The 21,130-nt window shown below is 40.4% G+C and overlaps 1 protein-coding gene and 1 non-coding gene across 4 annotated transcripts in view; one reads left to right on the top strand and one right to left on the bottom strand.

Moving 5' to 3' along the window:
• KLHL2 (kelch like family member 2) overlaps positions 1-12,375 on the bottom strand; it is a 62,933-nt gene extending 50,558 nt beyond the window's left edge. Inside the window, exons 1-3 of one of the 3 annotated variants that reach the window (XM_054165851.1) lie at positions 12,190-12,375; positions 8,063-8,188; positions 3,599-3,705 (exon numbers count right to left, since the gene is read on the bottom strand). In XM_054165851.1, coding sequence (XP_054021826.1) covers positions 3,599-3,705; positions 8,063-8,188; positions 12,190-12,212 — 256 coding nt within the window. In that variant the 5' untranslated portion in view covers positions 12,213-12,375. Of the gene's footprint in view, positions 1-3,598; positions 3,747-8,062; positions 8,189-12,189 lie in introns of those variants that run through there. The other 2 variants (XM_054165859.1, XM_054165867.1) reach the window with 2 other exon arrangements.
• Positions 12,376-18,324: 5,949 nt separating this feature from the next.
• On the top strand, positions 18,325-18,431 carry LOC128897851 (U6 spliceosomal RNA). The gene has a single exon (XR_008462614.1). It is a non-coding gene; the product is annotated as a U6 spliceosomal RNA (small nuclear RNA).
• Positions 18,432-21,130: the final 2,699 nt, after the last annotated feature.

The raw sequence follows: 21,130 nt of genomic DNA, 5'->3' as shown, positions 1-21,130 counted from the left end.
GCATTTTGAATGATTATAACCTTCTCTGTGACTACCAACCACACATTGGGTCACCTCAGACCTTTATACCTTTTTGACTTGCACTGTGAAGTGAAACATGAACTACGCTGGTTATGTTGGTAGACACAAACTTTTACTTTGGAAGAGTACATCCCAGTCTCTGAATATATCAATTTCTTATTCTTATGTATTGAATGTATTCTTACTTCTTTCTCCATGGCATCTAAAGATAAGGGCACTAATAAGGTACAATGTACATTTACAACAAGAGAAGCAAACAGGATAGAGAAACTAACAAGATGCTGCTGCCATTTCCTTATGAAGTACCTCTCTAACTGCATTGTTTGGTACCCTGTGGTCTCTAGAGTTGGTGCCAAATGATGCATTTTAGCCAGCATCTTTCGCAAAGGGATCACCACTGAGAAAGGTGTTACCATTATATTCATGTCTTTTCTGAATTGATGGATAAGGAATGACATTTTAAATCAACCCTTGAAGGGGTAGGAAGTGCAGAAGACCATATATAGCAACACACTAATCCTTAATGGAAGCAAAGGTTGCAAGTGTTCTAGCAAATATTGATGAACAACAACATCAAAACCAGCAAAACCCAGCCCCTGCAGAACTCTCTTTTCACCTGCACTTCTGAAACATTCCCCTAAACCTTTGAAGGATGATTGCAGTGTGTTCTCTGCAGGGCCCTGTATTCCAGGTTTCTGCTTATGGTTTGACACAGATTAAACCTATTGATCTTCAGAGCATGTATCCTGCAAGTTATTTATTATGTAAGCTGCTGTGGAGGTGGTCCTTTGGGAAAATTGTGTGTGTGGGAGAGCAGAGTTTGATATTCTGCAAGCACATTAGGTTTGTTTTCAGATTTTTGTCTCAAGGTTTCTAAAGCCATGGATAGGCACCTTCTCTGTTTAACAACAGAGCCCAGAAAATACAAAAAACCCTAAACCCAACACAAAACTAAAGACTTGCCTCTACCTCTCATGCTAAACAGACAAACAGTCTTACTACAATTCTACATCAGTCCTCTTGTGATCCATACTTGTTCATATGCAGGAAACCATAGATTCACTTGCTAAGCAGTCTCAGTCTAAAACTAAACCTGTCAAAGAACTCTGTCTATGATTGGGAAGTTGCATTGCCATATCTCTACAAAGTGGCAGTGACAGGAAAGCATATAGGAAACAGAAAGGAAAACACTAAACTGATACAACCTCCCAGGCAGAAGCAGCATGATGAGTTGAAGTTACTATAAGGCTACCTAAAAACCTTATTATGTTCCTCACAAAGTAACATAAGGAAGCCTTTTTTTTTTTTTTTTAACATATTTTAACAAATGGAGAACTGAAGGGAAAAGAAGAGGTAATTGCTTAAGGATAACTGCCATTGCAGAACTGAAAACTAAATTCAGGTCACTCATGTTGCAAACCAGGCCCTTACAGGCACTGAAGGATCCCTTCACTGATGCTTTATAAACCAGTCCTCTAAACATTTAATTTCATTCAGATCACAATACATATTTCTAAAGAGTTCCACTGTATATGGAAGGAATAATTATTCCCAGCAACATAGTCTCAGATGCTTAATCTTTATTCCCCCTCCAATGTAATTGTTAATAACTTACTAAATTTTGTAACTTAAAAAGGCAGTAATTTTTCCTTTCTGTTTAACAGGGCTACTTCTACCATTACATGTGCAAACAGCAAAAATGTCCAGGCAAAGGGTTTGAACTCAGTTAATGCCATACCCTGGCTTGCATAGCAGTCAGTACCTAACAACTCAGAAAGATGGAGGTACAAGCTGCTCTTTCTAGTCAAGAAGTAACCCTGAAGCATTCAAGTGCCTTTTTTCCTTTTTTAACTGTCTTTTCAGTTAATTTATTCTGAATGGAGGAAGATATGTTTCCATTTAGTGTAGCTGGTTAAGAGATGAAACTCTGTTGATAACATCTTGAAGCCACAGCTACATTCTATTTAAACTGCCACCAATTTGGTTCACCAACTACACAAACATTGTCACAACTGCATGGGTTAAATGCTTGCCACTCATTATTTAGGTAAGCATCCTTACCTCCTGCACAACTGGGGCTAAGAGATGACCTACATTTAAAAACATAAACCAAGCAAATGACTTCTAAAGGGTCTGCAGGAAGGAAAGAACCAGGATTTCAGCAATTCCATCTAGAGAGTGCCCACAGACACTGTTGCACTTGCACTTCTAATGGGCAATATGCTTCTCCACAAAAAGGGCAGTGGAGGCAAGCAGAAATGTCTTAGTCACAGAAATCATAGCACAAAACTACATTCTATGTAAAGATCTTTTTTCAATGTAACAGTCAACAACAGTTAATCTTTAATACAGAAATAATGTGAAAGGCTTGTGTTCTTCTGTTACTATGGTGATGAAAAGGAACTGTGGAAGCAGCTGTTTTCATTCTAACTTTAAGGATAGCAGTAATAATAAAGAAAGAATGTATGTCACCTGGAATGTTTGTCTGAGCCAGAAATGCAAACTTCGAGAACTATTAGAGGAATAGATATTTAATGTTACACACAACTTTGAAGCACTGTTGCTGCTAGTACTGAGTCCGCTTCTAGCTTTGGTTGTGTCAAAATATTTGCTTATAAAATCAAGAATAATCAGCTGCTTCTGCAAAACACAAGGGTATTTCAAATTCCATCAGTCTTCCAGATGTGTACAATTAAAGTTATTAAACCAAGGGTCACATTTCTGCCTCCACCTGAGCTGGTGGGCAGAGCCAATACATTCTAGAGAATTCTTTTAATCTCAGTCAACATTAACTACCAAACCAGCATGAGATTTTTAGAAGGGACAGATAAAACTTCAGAAGTCTCTTTTAGTGTGCATTTAGTAGCATGCTCGCTTTGACACTGAGGTCCATATCATTTCAATGTAATTTATAACCATTATGGAATTAAACCCACAGCACAGGAATTCAGCTGGAGGCTTCTATGAACCTGAACATATCGTAGCTTTGCAAGCTTTCAGCATTTGTGTTGCAGCAGCAAAGCAGTAACTTGGCCAGCACAGAGCAAGCAGAGGTAGAATCAAGCCTGCACAGAAAAGTTGTGGCAATGATGCAGAGTATATGTCACACAGAATTACCCTAAAAATACCAAAACATGCACTCCAGCTATATCTGCCAATTCCACAGAAAGCTTTTGTATTTACTAACAGCCTAGAGTACTTGGGGTCTGAAGAATGTAGCAGCAATAGTTGTTAGAAGACATAATTTAACTCAAAATTAACATAAAAGTTTTTTTAACCTTTGAAGATTACTCAGAGCCTTAAAGGCTCTAACAACTGTACTATTCCTGGCTTACTAAAACAGAATTTTGTTCAAATGAAGGAGACTTTTTAAGGCATTCACCATGCTATCAAAGAATAAGTTGCCAGTGTGTCCTTAGACTGAAAAAAAAAAAACAAACATCATTACGAAATCCAAATGTTCTTATTGGCTTATCTAAAAATTAAATGAGATCCTAAAAGAGCAAAAGTAATTTTATTTTGTGCTTTATACAGTTGGATTGGATTAGAACACAGTAAGTATTGAAACATTTGGTACCTGTAAACATGGCATGGAAGTAGGGGCTGCAGGCGGCTAGCACAACTCTATGCGCTGCAATTTCCATATCTTCAGCTACTATCGTCACATCACACAGCAAGTTTTGACTATTTAGAAATATCAGAGAAGGCAATTTCACGTAAGTGAACTACAACAGAAAAGCATATAACATCACACACAATTTTTTTCCTATGCCCTCAAAAAAGGCAGGCAGACAATGTTGATGAAGCATTGTTTTTAAAAAGCATTACACAACCACACAGCTATTACTCAGCCAGATTACAGATGGCGCCTGGGTACACAGAACTTGCTGAAAAATCAAACAACTGAATTGTGAGTTTTTGCACAGAAGTTTCTGCATTGAATAACCAAAATCTGTATCAGCCGATCATAAATTTGCTCACTGGAAATCTGGGCCTCTGAGTAACTATCATTAAAAATAAAAGGAGGATTAGATAGACACAAACACTAAAAAATTAGTTAAGAAACAAGACTTTACAGATCAAGAATCCAAACTTCAATTCTGATGCCTGTGTCACATAACACTGGAAGCACATGCCTACTTTATTGTTCAAAATCACTACCTAGTCATCCCTATATTTACTGTTTTCAAAGTATCTTTATATTCAGCCTGCACACACAGTACCAACTATTTTCTCCACTTTGAACAGTTTACAATTTATTATGGTTAACTTCATATCTTGCCTGCCTTTTTATCTTCATTACATCCATTTGCATTCTTGTCCTTTGTGACTGCAATACATATTTCCTCCCTCTTCTGCTGCAGTAAATTAACATCTCATTTATAATCACTCCTAATGCAGGTGTTTCCAATGCAGTTTACAGCTACTGGATATACCTCTTTCAGTTAAATCAACTACACTGTGTCTCTTTATAATCTAATTTTCTAGATGGAAGGAAGAGTGAGGAAAAACAAATAAAATAAAATTAAAAAAAAAACCAACCCAACCACAAACACCACAGCAGCAAAAGGCAGCAATTTCCCAGGCATCTAAATAGCTAGAGTCAGCTGTCCATTGTTTCCTTCTCATGCTAGCACTATCCTTGTACAAGTGGCATAAAATCCACAGTACTCAGAGCCAGGGCAACAAAGGGAAGAGGGGAAAGTATGATAGAACATACTTCTTTGGGACAGAGATAGAGCTGTGTATGAATCTATGACTTTTGAAGAGGTAAATTTTTACCTTTCCTGAATATATACTGCAGCTAGAGCACAGAGGTTTTGATAGTTTGCTGTAGCAGAGACTCAGGTGAGCAGCTGCATTTTGCTCTGACAGAGCAAGAACTCTCAGCCAAACTGCTCAGACATTCACCTCAGTCCAAAGAAAACCATGATCTCTCAGCCTCTGCAGTCACCCAGCTTCTTTAGCACAGCCCCAAATAAGGTGGCCTTCTGGACGTCACACACCAAATATTTTAGTGGCCACAGCTAACCTTTGAGGCCATACTACAATCCTCAGAGTATTTTCCCCCTTTCACCATTTAGTACCCAAAGCATCTATCTAAATTTCACAAGTTTGGCCTGCAATATGGTTATGATAAAAAAAAGGATGTACAATATAAGGTAATGACTATACCCAGATGAAATACACAATTCAGAGGAACTTGAAAACAACCACTACATTTATTACACAAAAACTGAAACAGAGGTTATCAGATACCCAGCTTTTTCAGACACCTGCGCTTATCCTGACAACTGGAACAAAAGGGTTTTTATTTAGCTGCACAAAAATACCAAAGGTAACAATGAAGCCAGAAGCAACAGAACTACATCAATGCAAAACTCCAGCTAATTCATTACATTGCACATATATGGACATAGTAACTTAGAAGTAGTCTGGAATTGCAATAGGTGAATGAATATGCTTTATGTTACTACACAGCTGACAAGCTAAACAAACTACTAAATAAAGAAACAAGCTTATAAACTTAACCATATACTCTGCTGCAAGCCTCCACAGCAACTCACCACCTCCATTTCAAAAGGGCACATCAATTTATCTTAGGAAAGCTTGCATTTTGAAGCAGTACTGTATTAATTAGTTTGTATAGAGCAACTGAAAGAACAGAGCCTGGGAATTACACCATCTTGGTATAGAAAATGAGAAAACTGGGGGGAGCACAGAAAAGTACAGCTTTAAGAACAGTAACTGTTTATGAGCTTGCAGATTACTCTTCACTTTTACACGAGGAAAGGTGATTAGCCGTATCTTAAAAAGATTTTGGCAATGTCTTGTTTCTAAGAAAGAGGATTTTAACAAATATAGGTGAGGTCAAATTCCATTGTGATAAAAGTCAGTTACAATGAAGAGGAAAGATAGACATCAGAGGGTAATTTCTTCCTATGTCAAGAACTAATTAGCTATTCTAATGATCTCTCTGACTCAGTGTTGAGGTGATGGTGAGTAATGAAATAAGAAAAACTATTAAGGACAAAACTCAAATTTGTCAAAAGTTGAAGGTTCAGAAAAAACCTCTTGTAAGCCAACAGAATCAAACAACTTGACAGTAGCCAAAAATGTAATATAAACTCACAGAATTAGTAATTCCAAAATTAGTGTATTTTAGATGCTTAAGCAGATGATTTCTTCACTAGTTATCCACTTTCTGGAGAGTACACATCTGGCAAACACCTGCTTGTGCTACACTAATGAAAAGAACTGAGAAGGAAACCACTTTAAATGAAGACCTAATATTCATCAATTAAATTGTATTTTCAATTTTATTGAGTAATGGAGTCTGAAACTTTTTTTTTAAAAATTATTATTTCAAAACAAATAAATGCAAATGTTTACAATATTATCTAATTAGCACTTATTGTTTTAAAATATGTGCTCCCCTTAAACAGTAAACATTGCTGCATCAGCTACCTTATGAAATAAGATCTACAGTTAAGGTTTGAATGGCACTGCTCCTGTTCCAACTTCAACTATTTATACATGTAATACAAATTTGCTCAAATTGCTTCTACAGCAATTCATATTTAAGTAACCATGGAAACTAAAATATATTCTGAAAATAATCTGGAGCCTTCAACAATGCACTCTGCTGGAAGACCACATATCTTTTACTCACAACAAAACACAGATAAGGTTTCTAACTTCTGAAACTGTTCTAAGATTTATTCTGGGAGACTGTTTCTTCACATAAACTCTTGCTCATCCTTAAGAAGTCATAGCTACTGGCTCTAGCCAGTCTCCTTTACAGTCCTTGAGACACTGAATCTCATTACTGGGATCCTTGAAAAAGCCAAGGGCATAAGGTGAAGCAACTCGTATCAGTTCTTCCAGCATAAGCTAACCAGGTTGTTAACACACTAGAAAAATAGTCTCCGCTCTTATCCCATTATCTTCAGACTATGGAAGTCTTTGAGATGGATTTAAGACCATTTATAATCAGTGTATGATTTTCTTTAGCCTTCCATCAGAGTACAAACTGTCACAGCCAAATAGATTGATCTGATCACACTAACTACCATAATATCAAAGATTTATCCATACAGAATAGCAAAGACCAAAGGTAGAAGCATAGTTGAACAAGGTATCAGTTGCTGTCCTTTTTTCCATCTGAAGCCTCTCCAGTTTTAAACCTTTTATGGGAAACAAAGGACTACAGGGTTTTCACACCCTCCAGTATTGTCTATGCTAGAGAAGCATTTCAGTTGTCCATTGCTGCTGTTAGTATAATACTGAATTAGTGTCAGTGATAGCTGTGAGTCCTAATTACCAGAGCTCAGTTGTGAGATCAAATTACCAGCTGTCATAGTTTTCAACACCATCTTACCTACTCATGTACAGAAAATAAATCGATATGGGTGCTAAGAACAGCATCAGCATTAGTCTCCTTGTTGTGCTGAAACTGGTGGAAGTGACACTGAAGGTCTTACAAAACTTTATTTAGAAAAGTTATTTTCAACATTTGGGAGTACGTGGATTTGTCTCAGGTGGGAAGCAAAAGAAAACCAAGAAAAGAAATGGTGCTGCCAAATGGTTTTTGTTAGACTGTGACCTCTGTCTCCTGACTAGAAAATTTTCACATTTTTCCAGTTCACAGCCTACTGCAAAAATTATCAACAAGCATATGAAGAGCCTTAGGCTCAGCTAAGAAGTCACTTTTCATCTATCCAAGATCAACTATATACAAAACAGAATGAGTAGCTGTAACTCTGTAAGTACAACCTGTGAGTATTTTTCAAGCCCCATAAACCTACTTTTGATTAATTTATGAGGACCAAAACCATACTGTACGCATTACAGTTATCATCAGATGACTCTAATCCAGCTATCACTTAATTATATGTTTAATCCTTCCTAGCACTATATATATAATTCTTCTGGAATTGTATGCTTTTATTAAATAAACTATTATTATTAACTTAATGGATGCAAATAAAAATAAAAATGCATTATGGACTCCAGGCAGAGGTATACAGTGAAGTAATACCTTCTTAATTCATTCATAACTTTAAAAGCTTTCTTCATGTGCCATGGATTTACTGTAATGGGACAGTGAATTTCAGTGTTGTCATCTTTCAGATCCAAGGGCTTCTGATGGCAAAGTTTGGTACATCTGGAAAGAAAGAGAAAAAACCTGAGAGTTAATACTTCTGTCTAGATCCATTACTCTTATCTTCTCCCTTCACCTCAGGCAGGAAGAGATTTGCACTTGAACTTAGTCTTTACTCCAAGCAATTTTTGTTTCCTATGACCCCAAGTGTGAAGGAATAGATAGAATTCCCAAGTAATAATCTGGTGACCAACACAACCAAGGCTGACAGAGACACCCAGGCTTAACAATAATCTCTGCTAAGGAAAACAAGAAGATGGCACCCTATAATATTTTCAATAAGTCCTGAAGTGAGGGGAGAAGCAGAGGTTCAAGAACTTTTCGCCTGGTGCCCATACAGATCAATGGCAGAACACAGCATCCATGATCCTTGTCTCTGAATTCCTTCACCACCTGCAAGAAAAGAGTCACTCCCTCTGCCCGCCCACCAGGACCTCCCTTACTAGCTCACGCAGCTCCCAGTTTATATCTGACAGAAAGAGCACATAATGACTAGTGCAATTGTCCCAGCTTTTCCTAGCAGCATGAGACATAGGTGAGTATGAGGAAAAACTGGGTAGCTTAGCAGATCCCCAGCCCCCAGCAAGTGGGTTTTTCATGCCAACCCAAGCCAGTGAGTTCCATGTTTACAACCACAATGTTGTTATTACAAGGCAAATTACATTGTTGCAATACTTAGAAAATGCTTAGCACCAGTGGTGTTTTCTATCACCTGCACTATTTTAACCATACTACAGAACTTCTGAAGTTGGAAAGAAGCAAAGCCACAAGGCAACTGATGCTGGTACATCAGTATCTGATTACAAATTAAAACTCAGGCTTACTTGTTTTAGGTAAGAATAGTAAAACTGAACACATGCAAAGACTCCCATAGTTCCAGTGTCTCTTCTACCACAGATGTTTTACTTGGGCATGTCTAAAGAAGCTTAAAAGAAAAATTCAACAGATTACAATTTTAACCTAGAACTCTATAATCTGTGCACTAAAATACACAAAGTAGTTGGCTCTAATTGTCATGAATCAAAAACCAGCTACAAAACTTTGAAGGAAAACTTCATTAATGTACAACAAGCAAAAAAAGGGATAGAAAAAGTCTCTGTAAAAACAGCTGACAAAGTAAGGTCCATCTACAGAACTCACACTACAACCAACTTACTACAATGTACCATGACACTGCTATGAATTAGAAGTTCCCTGTCCAGTTGTGAAAATGATACAACTCATTAATGAAAGAGACCAAGTAACAGCAAGTTTGCATCAGAAAAAGTAATCAAGTTACAGGTTATAAAGCACATAAGTTACTGTATGGAAGAGAGAAAAAAAAAAAAGGGTATCTCTAGTCCCTTTAGACTGAATATTCTAAATTATGACAGATATGTAGTATTCAGCATAAAAAAAAAATAAATATATACACAAAACCCATTGACTTCAGGAAACATTCAGAGCACCAAAGACTATCTGTGAAGAAGAAACCCAGCTTTTAATTATACCACTGACTTATGAAGTCCAATGTAGGAACATTACTTTTTTGTCACCTATTTAGCATTCCACAGCAATGCAGATACTGACGTGTACCTATCTGCATATGCATACAGACTACATACATATCACATATCAATATGCTGGAAAAAAAAGGTTGTCAAGAGTTCCTTGTAAAGAGCTGCCAAGCAACCTGGATCGATGGAGGAACTCCTATGAAGCATAAATTAATTTGCTGAAGTTTATCTTGTCACAAAGGATGACAGAATCACAGAATGGTAGGGGTTGGAATGGACCTCCAGAGATAATTTAGTCCAACCCCCCCTGCTAAAGTGGGTTCACTTGGATCAGGTTGCACAGGAACACATCCAGGCAGGTTTTGAAAGTTCTAGTGCTCCATCACCCTTGACAGCTAAGACATTTTTCCTCATGTTTAAGTGAAACCTCCTGTGTTCTAGTTCATGCCTGATGCCTCTTGTCCTATCACTGGGCACCAATGAAGAGAGCCCAGCCCCATCCCCTTGATACTCATCCTTTAGGTATTTGTAAGCATTGAGAAGGTTCTCTCTCAGCCTTCTCTTCTGCAGGCTAAACAGCTCCAGGTCTCTCAGCTTCTCCTCATAACAGAGATGCTCCAATCCCCTAAACATCTTTGTGACTCTCCATGGAACTCCCTCCAGTAGTTTCCTGCATCTCTTGAACTGGGGAGCCCAGAACTGTACACAATATTTCAAGTGTAGCCTCACCAGGACAGAGCAGAAGAACCTCCCTTGACCTGCTGGTCATGCTGTTATTAATGTACCCCAGGATACTGTTGGCCTTTTTGGCCACAAGTACACATTGCTGGATCGTGTTGAATTTGTTGTCCACCAGCACCCCCAGGTCTGTTTCTACAGATCTGCTTTCCAGGAGGTCAAACACTAAACTGGGGTTGGAATTATTTATTTCCAGGTGCAGGTCTCTACACTTGCCCTTGCTGAACTTCACAAGGTTCACCTCTGCCCAGCTCTCCAGCCTGTCCAGGTCTGGCTGAATGGCAGCACAGTCTTCTGGTGTGTCAGCCAGTCCTCCTGGTTTTGTATCATCAGCAAACTTGCTAAGAATACCCTGTCCCTTCATCCAGGCTGTTGATGAATATGTTGAACAAGGCTGGACCCAGTACTAACCCCTGGGGACATCACTAGCTTCAGGCTTTCAACAAGACTCTGTGCCACTGATCACAACCCTCTGTGCCCTATCATTCAGACAGCTCCTAATCCACCTCACTGTCTATTCATCTAACCCACACTTCCTAAACTTACCTATGAGGATGTTATGGGAGCCAGTTTCAAAAGCCTTTCTGAAGTCAAAGTAGATAACATCCACTGCTCTCCCCTCATCTACCCAGCTGGTCACACTATCATAGAAAGCTGTCAGATTGGTCAAGCATCCATTCTCCTTCATGAATCCATGCTGACTACTCCTAATCTTCTTTTCCATGACATGCCTAGAAATCACCTCCAGAATGAGTTGTTCCATCACCTTTCCAGGGATGAAGATGGTACTGAGCGGCCTGTAGTTTCCTGTGTCTTTTTAAGGTAATGAAGCCTACAAAACCATCAGTCACATGTCTTCTGAGAACTGCCAGTCTGACTGAAATTACTGGGGTCTCTTGTACCATTTCACCAACTGGGCAAAAGCCAGCTGCAACTAGTTCCCTTTCATTTGCTCTCACAAGCCTCACCTATTGCATACCTGCAAACCATCTCCTGAAGGTGCAGGCTAAGGGTACATCGCATGTAAGCGACTGGATGAACCCAAACCAAGTGCAGTTGGCAATACATGGCTTGCCCTAGCACACTGCTACTAAAAAAGATGCTTAACTAAATAACCAGAAAATCCAGAGTGTGATGAGCATGACTGCTGAGTCAAACAGGGAGTAATTCGGGACCACATATGGAGGAAGCAGAAGGAGTGAGGGGGAGGAGGGGAAAAAAAGCGCCTGTCCCCGCAAGCTGCAAGGCACAGGGGAAGGCGTCGGGGCGGGGGTGCCGGCAGCCCTGTCAGCCCAAGGGGAGCCCAACGACCACTTCCCTCGTGGCCCGGCCCGTCCGATGCTCGTCCCGGTACCCAAGGCCCCGCCAACACGGGCACAGCAGAGGGCGACGGCGGCGAGACAGGGCATTTTCCAACAACAGCGGCGACGCTGGCCACTCTGGAAGCCTCGGCCCGCCAGGTACCAGTCACCGGCTCCGCCAGTGGCTCGCCGACACGACCCTCTCGCCAGCGCTGCCCCACGCCGCGGCGGGGTCCGACTGGGCCCCCCCACCCTCCCGCGAGCACCGCTCCTTCCCTCTGCCGAGGGGCCCGGGGCGGGCGGGCTGCGGAGAGCCTACGAGACTGCAGACAGCTGCTACGAGACTGGGCCCGAGCTCGGCTCCGCACCCCTACCCCACGGCACTGCATAGCGCTCCGCTCCACACCACCGTCCTGGCGCGCTATTAGAAGCCCGGCAACCTCCCCATCCGCCCCGCCACCGCACTCACACGGGCGGCAGCAGCATCTCCATCGCGGCTCCGCTCAGGCTTCCTCCGAGCAACGCGGGCGCGGCGCGCTGCCACCAGCACCATGCCAGCCGCCGCTACCCCCGCCAAGGGGTGCCGGCTGCGCCCGCCCGGCGGTGCCCCCACTACCCGCCGGGAGCCGCCAGCGCTACCCACTTCCGGGTTCCCGCCCGCGGGAGGGCGGCGGTGGGGATGGGCAGCTACGCGCAGGCGCGGCGGCTGGGGGGCGCCCGGCTCGGCCCCTTGAGGCGGAGCGGGCGGCCACTTCTCAGGCAATACCCATGGCACCGGTCCCCGCGGAAGGTGGGCTGCCGCACGCCGGAGCCTCCTGTTCGGGCGGTGCGCTGGGTGCCCTCGGGGCTGTCGGGTGATTGGTTCCTCTCGGTGGGGTAGCCGCGTCCCAGGGACTTCAGTAAGAGAAGGATGAGGTGCCTGTTAGAAGAAGCGTGGCCAGTCCTAGGGCACCCAAGTGTGTATCTCTTGTGGTTCAACACGACCAAGTGCAAGGTCCTGCACCTGCAGTGGGACAGGCAAGGGGATGATGTGATAGCAGCCCAACAGAAAAAGCCTTAGCGGTACTGCTGGGTGAAAAACTGGAATTGTATCGTGGGCAGCACGAAAAGAAACACGACCAGCATGTCAAGTGAGGTGATTCTGCCACTGCTCTGGTGAGACCTCTCCTGGAATACTGCATCCAACTCTGGAGCCCTCAACACAAGAAAGGCATGGACTTGACGGAGTGGGTCCAGAGGAGGGTCACAAAAATTATCAGAGGGCTGAAGAACCACTTCTACAGAAGCAGGCTGAGTTGAGGTTGTTCAGGGAGAAGAGAAGGCTGTGGAAGACCGTATGGTGCCCTCCCAATACATGAAAGTGGCCTACAAGAAAGCTGGGGAGGGACTGTTTACAAAGGCATGTAGGACTGGGACAAGGGGAAATGGTTTTAAACCAGAGAACGGTAGATTTAGATTGCATATTAGGAAGAAGTGGTGGAATACTGGAACAGGTTGCCCAGGAAGGTGGTACAGGCCCCATCCTTGGAGACATTCAAGGTCAGGTTTGATGGGGCTCTTAGCAACCTGATGTAGATGGGGCTATCCCTGCTCACTGCAGGGGGGGAAGGGAAGGGAAGGGAAGGGAAGGGAAGGGAAGGGAAGGGAAGGGAAGGGAAACATCTTCCCTGTGAGAAGACTGAGCCATAGGTGCATGATATGGAGGGGCGTCTGCAGCTTCATCCCAGGTCTGTCAAGGAGCTGGCCTGACACTAGCTCCTGTAGGTGATTGTAACTCAAGCAGGGGGTGAAGTGAAGCCCAAAAGTGAATCAGGGTGGAGAAAAGGGACACTGCAGATGAACAACCTACAGTGCTTTGTGCTCTAGTTTGCTGTGACCTGAATCTCATCCACTTTTATTTGACCTAGTCCAGGAGAACAGCAACTGTGCTGCTCAAAAACAGCTGCCCTCCTTGTCCTTAGCCATACAATTTCAAATGTCAGTGATGTGGAGCTTGAAGTAATTGAGCTGTAGTTTGTTGAAGTAGCTTCTGCAAAACACATGAACAGGACAGGGATATTTTTCAAACACCTGCCTTTGTGAGTGACACTAATTCAATCAGTAATGCAGAATACTACATTTGGCAACATCTGGCTTGAGGCATCTGAGAAGAATTTACTGCACTTAAACCACTTTAAGTGAATTCTAAATCATAGAAGATTGTGCAGTGGAAGATGTGTTTAGCAAGCTGAACACAATTCATGTATTTAAGTTTGTAAAAATATGTAAAAATGAAGTGCTTCTTCACCAGAGCAAGAAATTTTATATTGACAAAATTACTACATTTGTCACTAACTGACTAATAGATGCTGTTTTTCTAAGAATGAAAGGAATTTAAGTAGAAGGCAAAAGAGAAATGGTAGGTGCATTTTGGGTGAAGAATGGTTATAGATAGGTATGTAAAGTCTTCACCAATTGTTCTAATAAAATCACATTATTAGAACTAAATGTAAATGGATCTGCTGGAGAGAGTCCAATGGAAAATTGTGAGGATGACTGCAGGACTTGAACATCTCTCCTGTGAGGAAAGACTGAGAGACCTGAGGCTGTTTAGTCTGGAGAAGACAAGGCTGCCAGAGGATCTTATCAATGCCTATAAATACCTAAGAGGTAGGTGTGAAGATCAAGGTGTCAGTCTCTTTTCAGTGGTGCCCAGTGATAGGACAAGGATCAATGGCTACAAGTTAGAACACAGGAGATTCCACCTCAACACAAGGAGACCCTTCTTTGTGGTGAGGGTGACAGCACTGGAACAGGCTGCCCAGAGAAATTGTGGAGTCTCCTTCTCTGGAGACTTTCAGAAACCACCTAGATGCATTCCTGTGAGGCCTGCCCTAGGTGATCCTACTTTGGCAGGGAGACTTGGTCATCTTTTGAGGTCTCTTCCAAACCCTAACATCATATGATTCCATGATTCATGGTTGCTAGTCTCTAATAATATTCCTTACTTGGAAAATGCTGTTTTAATTTTCCCAGTTTACCAATCCTCTTTCACTAAACTGTGATATTTGGTCTGGGAACACTTAAGATTTTTTTTCAATGGGTTTCCAATGGAGGTTCTCCTAAATTAAGTACTTGCAATTTATAGTGCCTGTTTTTACAAAATCTCAAGAGATGACTAGATTTGCTTCTGCGTTGTACTGGATAAGACAAGGTACTTGTTAAAGATTTGAAAGACGCAACAAAAACATGCTTATAAGTCTGCTCCAAATGAGCTGGCTAGCAATAATATGCTATGAAATTGAGGTTTAATATTCAGCCAGCTCTGTGTGGTATTGCATGAGCAAGCTCTAAGTTCATAAGCAGGTCTGGCCTACCTAGATCACAGTTGTTGACTGTCACATCACACTTCCAGGTTTCTGTACCCTAAACTCTTGTACATGTTAATTTGTAAGACAAGAATCTTAGCTATTACTGATCTATAAAAGCTAAGCAACTCCTACTAATAATACTGTGTAAGGATCCACATCAGACTATGAATTCATTGTAAACTTGTCTGGAAGCATGAGGATTTTTATGCACTACTTGCGTGTACATCCTACGAGCTTGTAGGCAGCTGCAGATCCTGCCCCTTGTTAACAGGGCAGAACTGTTTAATAACATTCATTCTTAAATAAACATTTAGCATTTCCAGTCTGTGATTTCTGTGATTTTCTTGCAGTGTTGTTCTGGCTTTTGAGTGAAATGTTTAACATTAATTGAACATTCTGTGATGCAGAACAGTTAAAAGAAACACAAACAGGGCACAGTACTTACTTTTTTTTTCCTAATTATGCCTTTGTAGTTCAGTAATCCTGACAGGAATCATAAACAGCTGAAACAAAATGGACTGCATCCAAACAAAATTATGTGGTTATGGTAAAACAACTTATGTATCTAACCATAGCAATGTTTATATCTAACCACCTTTTAAATACAGTGTTGATATTTTTATGGGATTCTGCTTGAGCCAATCTCTCCTCTTAGAAAAGAAGTTTTAGAGGAAAAGTTATCTATATATACGTGTGTAGTTTTGAAAGGAAATGGGCTATGTTTCTTAACTATGATGAAAATGCTGCCATTTTTGTTTATGCTGCAGCCACTGCTTTTACTGAGGAAATTTCCTATAATTTTTAGGACTGCCCCTTTGGTTCTTTCCCACTTGTTTTAGAGTTCCAAAGGAATGCTGCCAATTGCGATTGCAAAGTTCTTTGGATATATTGACACTAGAAGCACTTTACCAATCTAGAAATCTTCATGTGAACTACATCTACTGGAAAGGACACTGCCAGCAAAGCTCTGTGTTCTAGCAAGTTTTACAAGTTACACAATCCTATAAATGGAATAAATAATCCTGGTAAAAGTCAATGTAACTGCATGCATACATGGTGGGTTTTAAGCATCTTTAAGGCAGAATGCACAGTGCCGACATGGTCACGTTAGAAGAAATCTTTCTAAGGTTTAGGAATAGCGAACAATGAAAGAAGTTCTTACTAGTATACCATTAGTATACTGGTTATAGCCTCTTAAAGATTTGGGCAGAATTGTTATGAGAAGATGCTCCTAGGTCTGGGATTATTTTCATGAAAAAGGAAGAAGAAAGGAAGGGACTAGGACTGAAGACTTAATTAAGTACATCTCTGTACTCCCATTGCTTCAAACAAAAAGTCTGTCTGTACTTTGTTCGGTTACCCACTGCATTTGTATCCTACTGAATTTAGTTGTGGGTAACTTATGTATGGAATTTATGTAAAAAGATAAACTCGTCCAAAATCTTTCAGTGCAAATATCCATTTTCTCCCCACACGTTGCATCCCCACTAGCCCAATGTTACCCTCCATCAAGAGATCTTTAACAACCAAGGCCTCTGCATCTAAACAGATTCACAAGGACCTGTGTGGAATTCATGACAGGACTTAAGGTTAACATACACATTAGCTATTACCGCATTCTTGTCTTAAGACACTGGCACCAGTATCAGCAATAATCAGTGTTAACTAATCTTAAAAGGCCACACTCCAGTGGAAGAGACTCTTTGGTTTTCCCCAGAAGAAGGGAATATTTAAAGTTTCAGAGAACCATTTAGCTAAGGACATGAATGCAATTGATGTGAAAGTAATGTGAAAGGTAAAAGCAAGAAAGCGCATGAGAAAGGGACCAGATTGCAGAGGAATTTGTACTGCAGAGTAGGCAGTGAGAGAAAAAATAAGATGTGTAAATTTGGAATATGAAATAAGGGATAGCAAAGCAGCTGCTATCAAAAATAAATCAGACCAAAATCGGTTAAATACAATTAAACACGGATAAAAATATTCAGTCTTTTCTAGAATTATGGTTCTGTGTAAGCAATTGGTAGAGCACGAACCCCAAATACATACTTAATTAGTTGAATGTTAAGATTTATTCTGTTAAGTTCACAGACCTTATAATAATGAAGTTGTTGAAAATTAGTAATTATTAAGTGATTTTTCAGTATTCAAAACCAGACATGGTGTAATTTCCAAAAACTGGCTTTAAGTACTTCAACCCTAGTTTTGGAAAAGAAAGGCCAAATAAGCAAATGGTATAATACTTCTGAGTTCTACTCAGTGGACAAATAGTTATCGCTGAAGAGTGCATTGTTCTTGTAGACTACAAATTCATCCCTAGTGCCACAGAAGAATCGAGTCCTAGCTCAAGTAAGCATTGTGAATGGAACCAAGGATTGCTTCCCGTACACTGGATAAGGTAATTATGTCTTTATACTGAGAGGGTTCCATTCACTGAACCAGTAGAAAGCCATCAGAAATTATTAGATTTCACCTTGTAGCCAGGTGATCACTTAGACATGATGCAAACAGCAGCAGAAATCTGCAGAAGGGATTTCATGGGGAAAGTTGGACCATCCCCATCAGCAACAGGCAAAGCTGCTCCATCCCTCAACAAAGAATGAAACAAGTTCCACAAAATTTTTGTGTACAGCCTACACACATACAAGAATAGAATAGAATAGAATAGAATAGAATAGAATAGAATAGAATAGACCAGGTTGGAAGAGACCTTCAAGATCATCGCATCCAACCCATCATCCAACACCATCTAATCAACTAAACCATGGCACCAAGCACCCCGTCAAGTCTCTTCCTAAACACCTCCAATGATGGCAATTCCACCACCTCCCCAGGCACGCCATTCCAATGGGCAATCACTCTCTCTATGAAGAATTTCTTCTCAATATCCAGTCTAAACCTCCCTGGGCACAGCTTGAGACTGTGTCCTCTTGTTCTGGTGATGGTTGCCTGGGAGAAGCAACCAGCCCCCACCTGTCTACAACCTCCCTTCAGGTAGTTGTAGAAAGCAATAAGGTCTCCCCTGAGCCTCCTCTTCTCCAGGACAAGCAAGCCCAGCTCCCTCAGCCTCTCCTCATAGGGCTTGTGCTCCAAACCCCTCATCAACATTGAGTCTTTATCAAACAATATATAATGTGAACAAGCAAGACAATTACACATTAGATTAGCCTCCTTGTTTACATAAGCCATCTCTTGTTTTCTTCCTGATAATTTTACTTTATAAAACTGTAGATTATTATTATTTTCAGTCATACAAGCTGCTCGCTTCGGCAGCACATATACTAAAATTGGAACGATACAGAGAAGATTAGCATGGCCCCTGTGCAAGGATGACATGCAAATTCGTGAAGTGTTCCATATTTTTGCAGCCAGTACCAGAACAAAAGGACACAGTCTCAGGCTGTGCCAGGGGAGGTTCAGGCTGGATGTTAGGAAAAAGTTCTATACAGAGAGAGTGATTGCCCATTGGAATGGGCTGCCTGGGGAGGTGGTGGAGTCGCCAACATTGGAGGTTTTCAGGAGAAGACTTGATGGGGTGCTTGGTGCCATGGGTTAGTTGTTTGGGTGGTGTTGGATTGGTTGATGGGTTGGACACGATGATCTTGAAGGTCTCTTCCAACCTGGTTTATTCTATGTATTCTATGTAAAGGACTTTTTACAAGGGCTTGTAGTGATAGGATGTGAGGGAATGGATTGAAGCTTGAGAAGGATAGCTTTAGGCTGGATATTAGAAAGAAATTCTTTACAGTGAGGGTAGTGAGACATCGGAACAGGTTGCCCTGGGGAGTTTGTGGATGTCCCCTCCCTATAGGTGTTCAAGGCCACGTTGGATGGGGCCTCAAGCAACCTGGCCTAGTGGAACATTCTGTGAAAGTGTCCCTGCATGTGACAAGGGGGCTGGGATTAGATGATCTCTAAGGTCCCTTCCAACCCAACTATTCTACAAGTCCATAAATCTATACTTGTTTAACTTGTCAAAACATTAAGCAAAAGTAATTTTCTTCATCGATAATAACTGTATAGTACTACATCTATCAAAGTCCATGTAGTTCTCCTCCATCATATATTTGGTTTGGCTATAAACAGTCAAACCAAATCAATCAACTGATACACAGCTTTTTGAAAGCAAACTCGGTAACTAAAATTAAACAGTTGGTACACTGCCATCTAGTGCTTACTGAATGCACAACCCCACAGAGAAACATTTCAATACTTGGTATCTATTACTTGTCTATAACAAAACAACAGTTAAACTTGCCAGTTTGCATCTAGTCATGCATATAGGGAGCTTACCTAAGAAGAGTAATTTGGAGCAATTTACACTGTGAAAAGTGACACAGTATGCTGAAAGAATCGATTTGAATATGTATTGTTTCCTAAGCATATAAATAAAACTGGATTTGCAGAGACCACAGAACTCAACAAAAATTGAGAGCAATTCTGTAGACTGGGAAAGATCAACTATGATACAGTTCACACATTGTACAAATTCTTTTGTAGTACAAAGAGGCAATGAAATCAAAGACATCAAAATATTATACTCGGAGTCATAACAGTAACAATCACATAGGTGTAGTTATATAATTTTGCACAGACATGTTCACAGAAAGTGAAAGCCTATCATGCTGCTGTTCAAGAAACTGAGTAAATCCTCCTTTGAAATACTTTGTGTGTGTGTATAAGAAAGAGTAGAAGGTATTGCAAACTCATAAGAAAAGAGCTCAGTATTGGTACACTTAGTTATGAGAAAACCTCGTAAAAATTTATTCATATTAAATTTTAAAAATAAGGAGGTATTGAAGTAAAAAATAAAACTATGAAAAAGTTTAGTCCAATAATTCCAGCAGGTGCTCATATGATGAGTAGTTTATTGTGTTGTTCCTGAAGTACAGTTTTCACTGGTATCAGGAAAAGTCCCTTGCCATCTTTTCTTTGCAAATGATCATTGTGATGTGGACTAATATACTGAGGAAAAAAAAAGTATCCTCAGAATCTAAAATATTCAAAATACTACTTTGTCAGAATGCTAATATGATGCAAGCTAATTCTGATCAAGTTAATTTTATGATTTTCAGACAAAAATATTTAGAAAATGGAAAAAGAACTGTAGGGGAAACCCCCTAATTTTTCCTTGAAACCTCCACTTTCGTATTTTAATTTCATCAGTAGTTTTCTTGAAGTAAATTACCTTAAACATTCCTCTTTTTCCAAGAAAATCACCCTATATGATTTAAACCCAAGTATTTTCAGAAACAGTTCTGTATTTCCTGTAACATAGTTCAAGTAAATGCTTCTCACATTGTGATAGCTCTGTAATACAATATAAATAGAAATGGGATTCTTAAAAAATAGAAGAAAGTAAAAAAATCCATAGTTAAAAATTACTCTGCAGAGGGAATACTTTTCACCTTGAAAATCAGATGTTTGATTAAGCCCGAAATCATTTAAAGCTCTAAAACTCTAGCACAAAGTAAGATACATTGTGATACTTAGTTCAGAAGTTTAATTTCTAATTCTAGTATAGATTTCAAAAAATAAATGTGAATTTGACAAGTTGCATCTCTTCCTTAACTTCAATTTATATTCTTTAGAATGTAGCTGGAAATTCAGTAAAATTAAGGAAGTAAGCAAGAGTTCACAGTTCTTCCATTGCCTGTTCCTTAATGTCTTTTATCTCATCTGCATTAAGCAGTCCAAATGGTCTCTCAACACCTGTGTTAACTTTTATCTATGTGGTTTGATCAGTCCTATCTCTAGACTTTGCCATGGACACGTGGGACATTTTGCTAAGTGATTTGTACTAGTAAATCAGCTGAATTAACCAATGACCACACTAAACCTTCATCACGCAAATGTGGTGAGAAAGCTTTTTCTAATACTAGTATTATGCTCTTCTCTTTTCAATAGTTCACATTTAAAGGCCACAGAATTTGTAATGGGAATTTTACTTATGAAGCCAAAGCTCCACAGCAAGTGGCAGTTTCTGATTACATGGTTACAGCCCCGTAGTGTTCACCACAAAAAACAAAACACCTATATGATGTAAAAATGTGGACGTATACA

Source organism: Dryobates pubescens, chromosome 1 (genome assembly GCF_014839835.1).
Source record: "Dryobates pubescens isolate bDryPub1 chromosome 1, bDryPub1.pri, whole genome shotgun sequence".
Lineage (NCBI taxonomy): Eukaryota > Metazoa > Chordata > Aves > Piciformes > Picidae > Dryobates > Dryobates pubescens.
The sequence above is the reverse complement of the archived record's forward strand: the minus strand, read 5'-3'. Positions and strand labels throughout refer to the sequence as shown.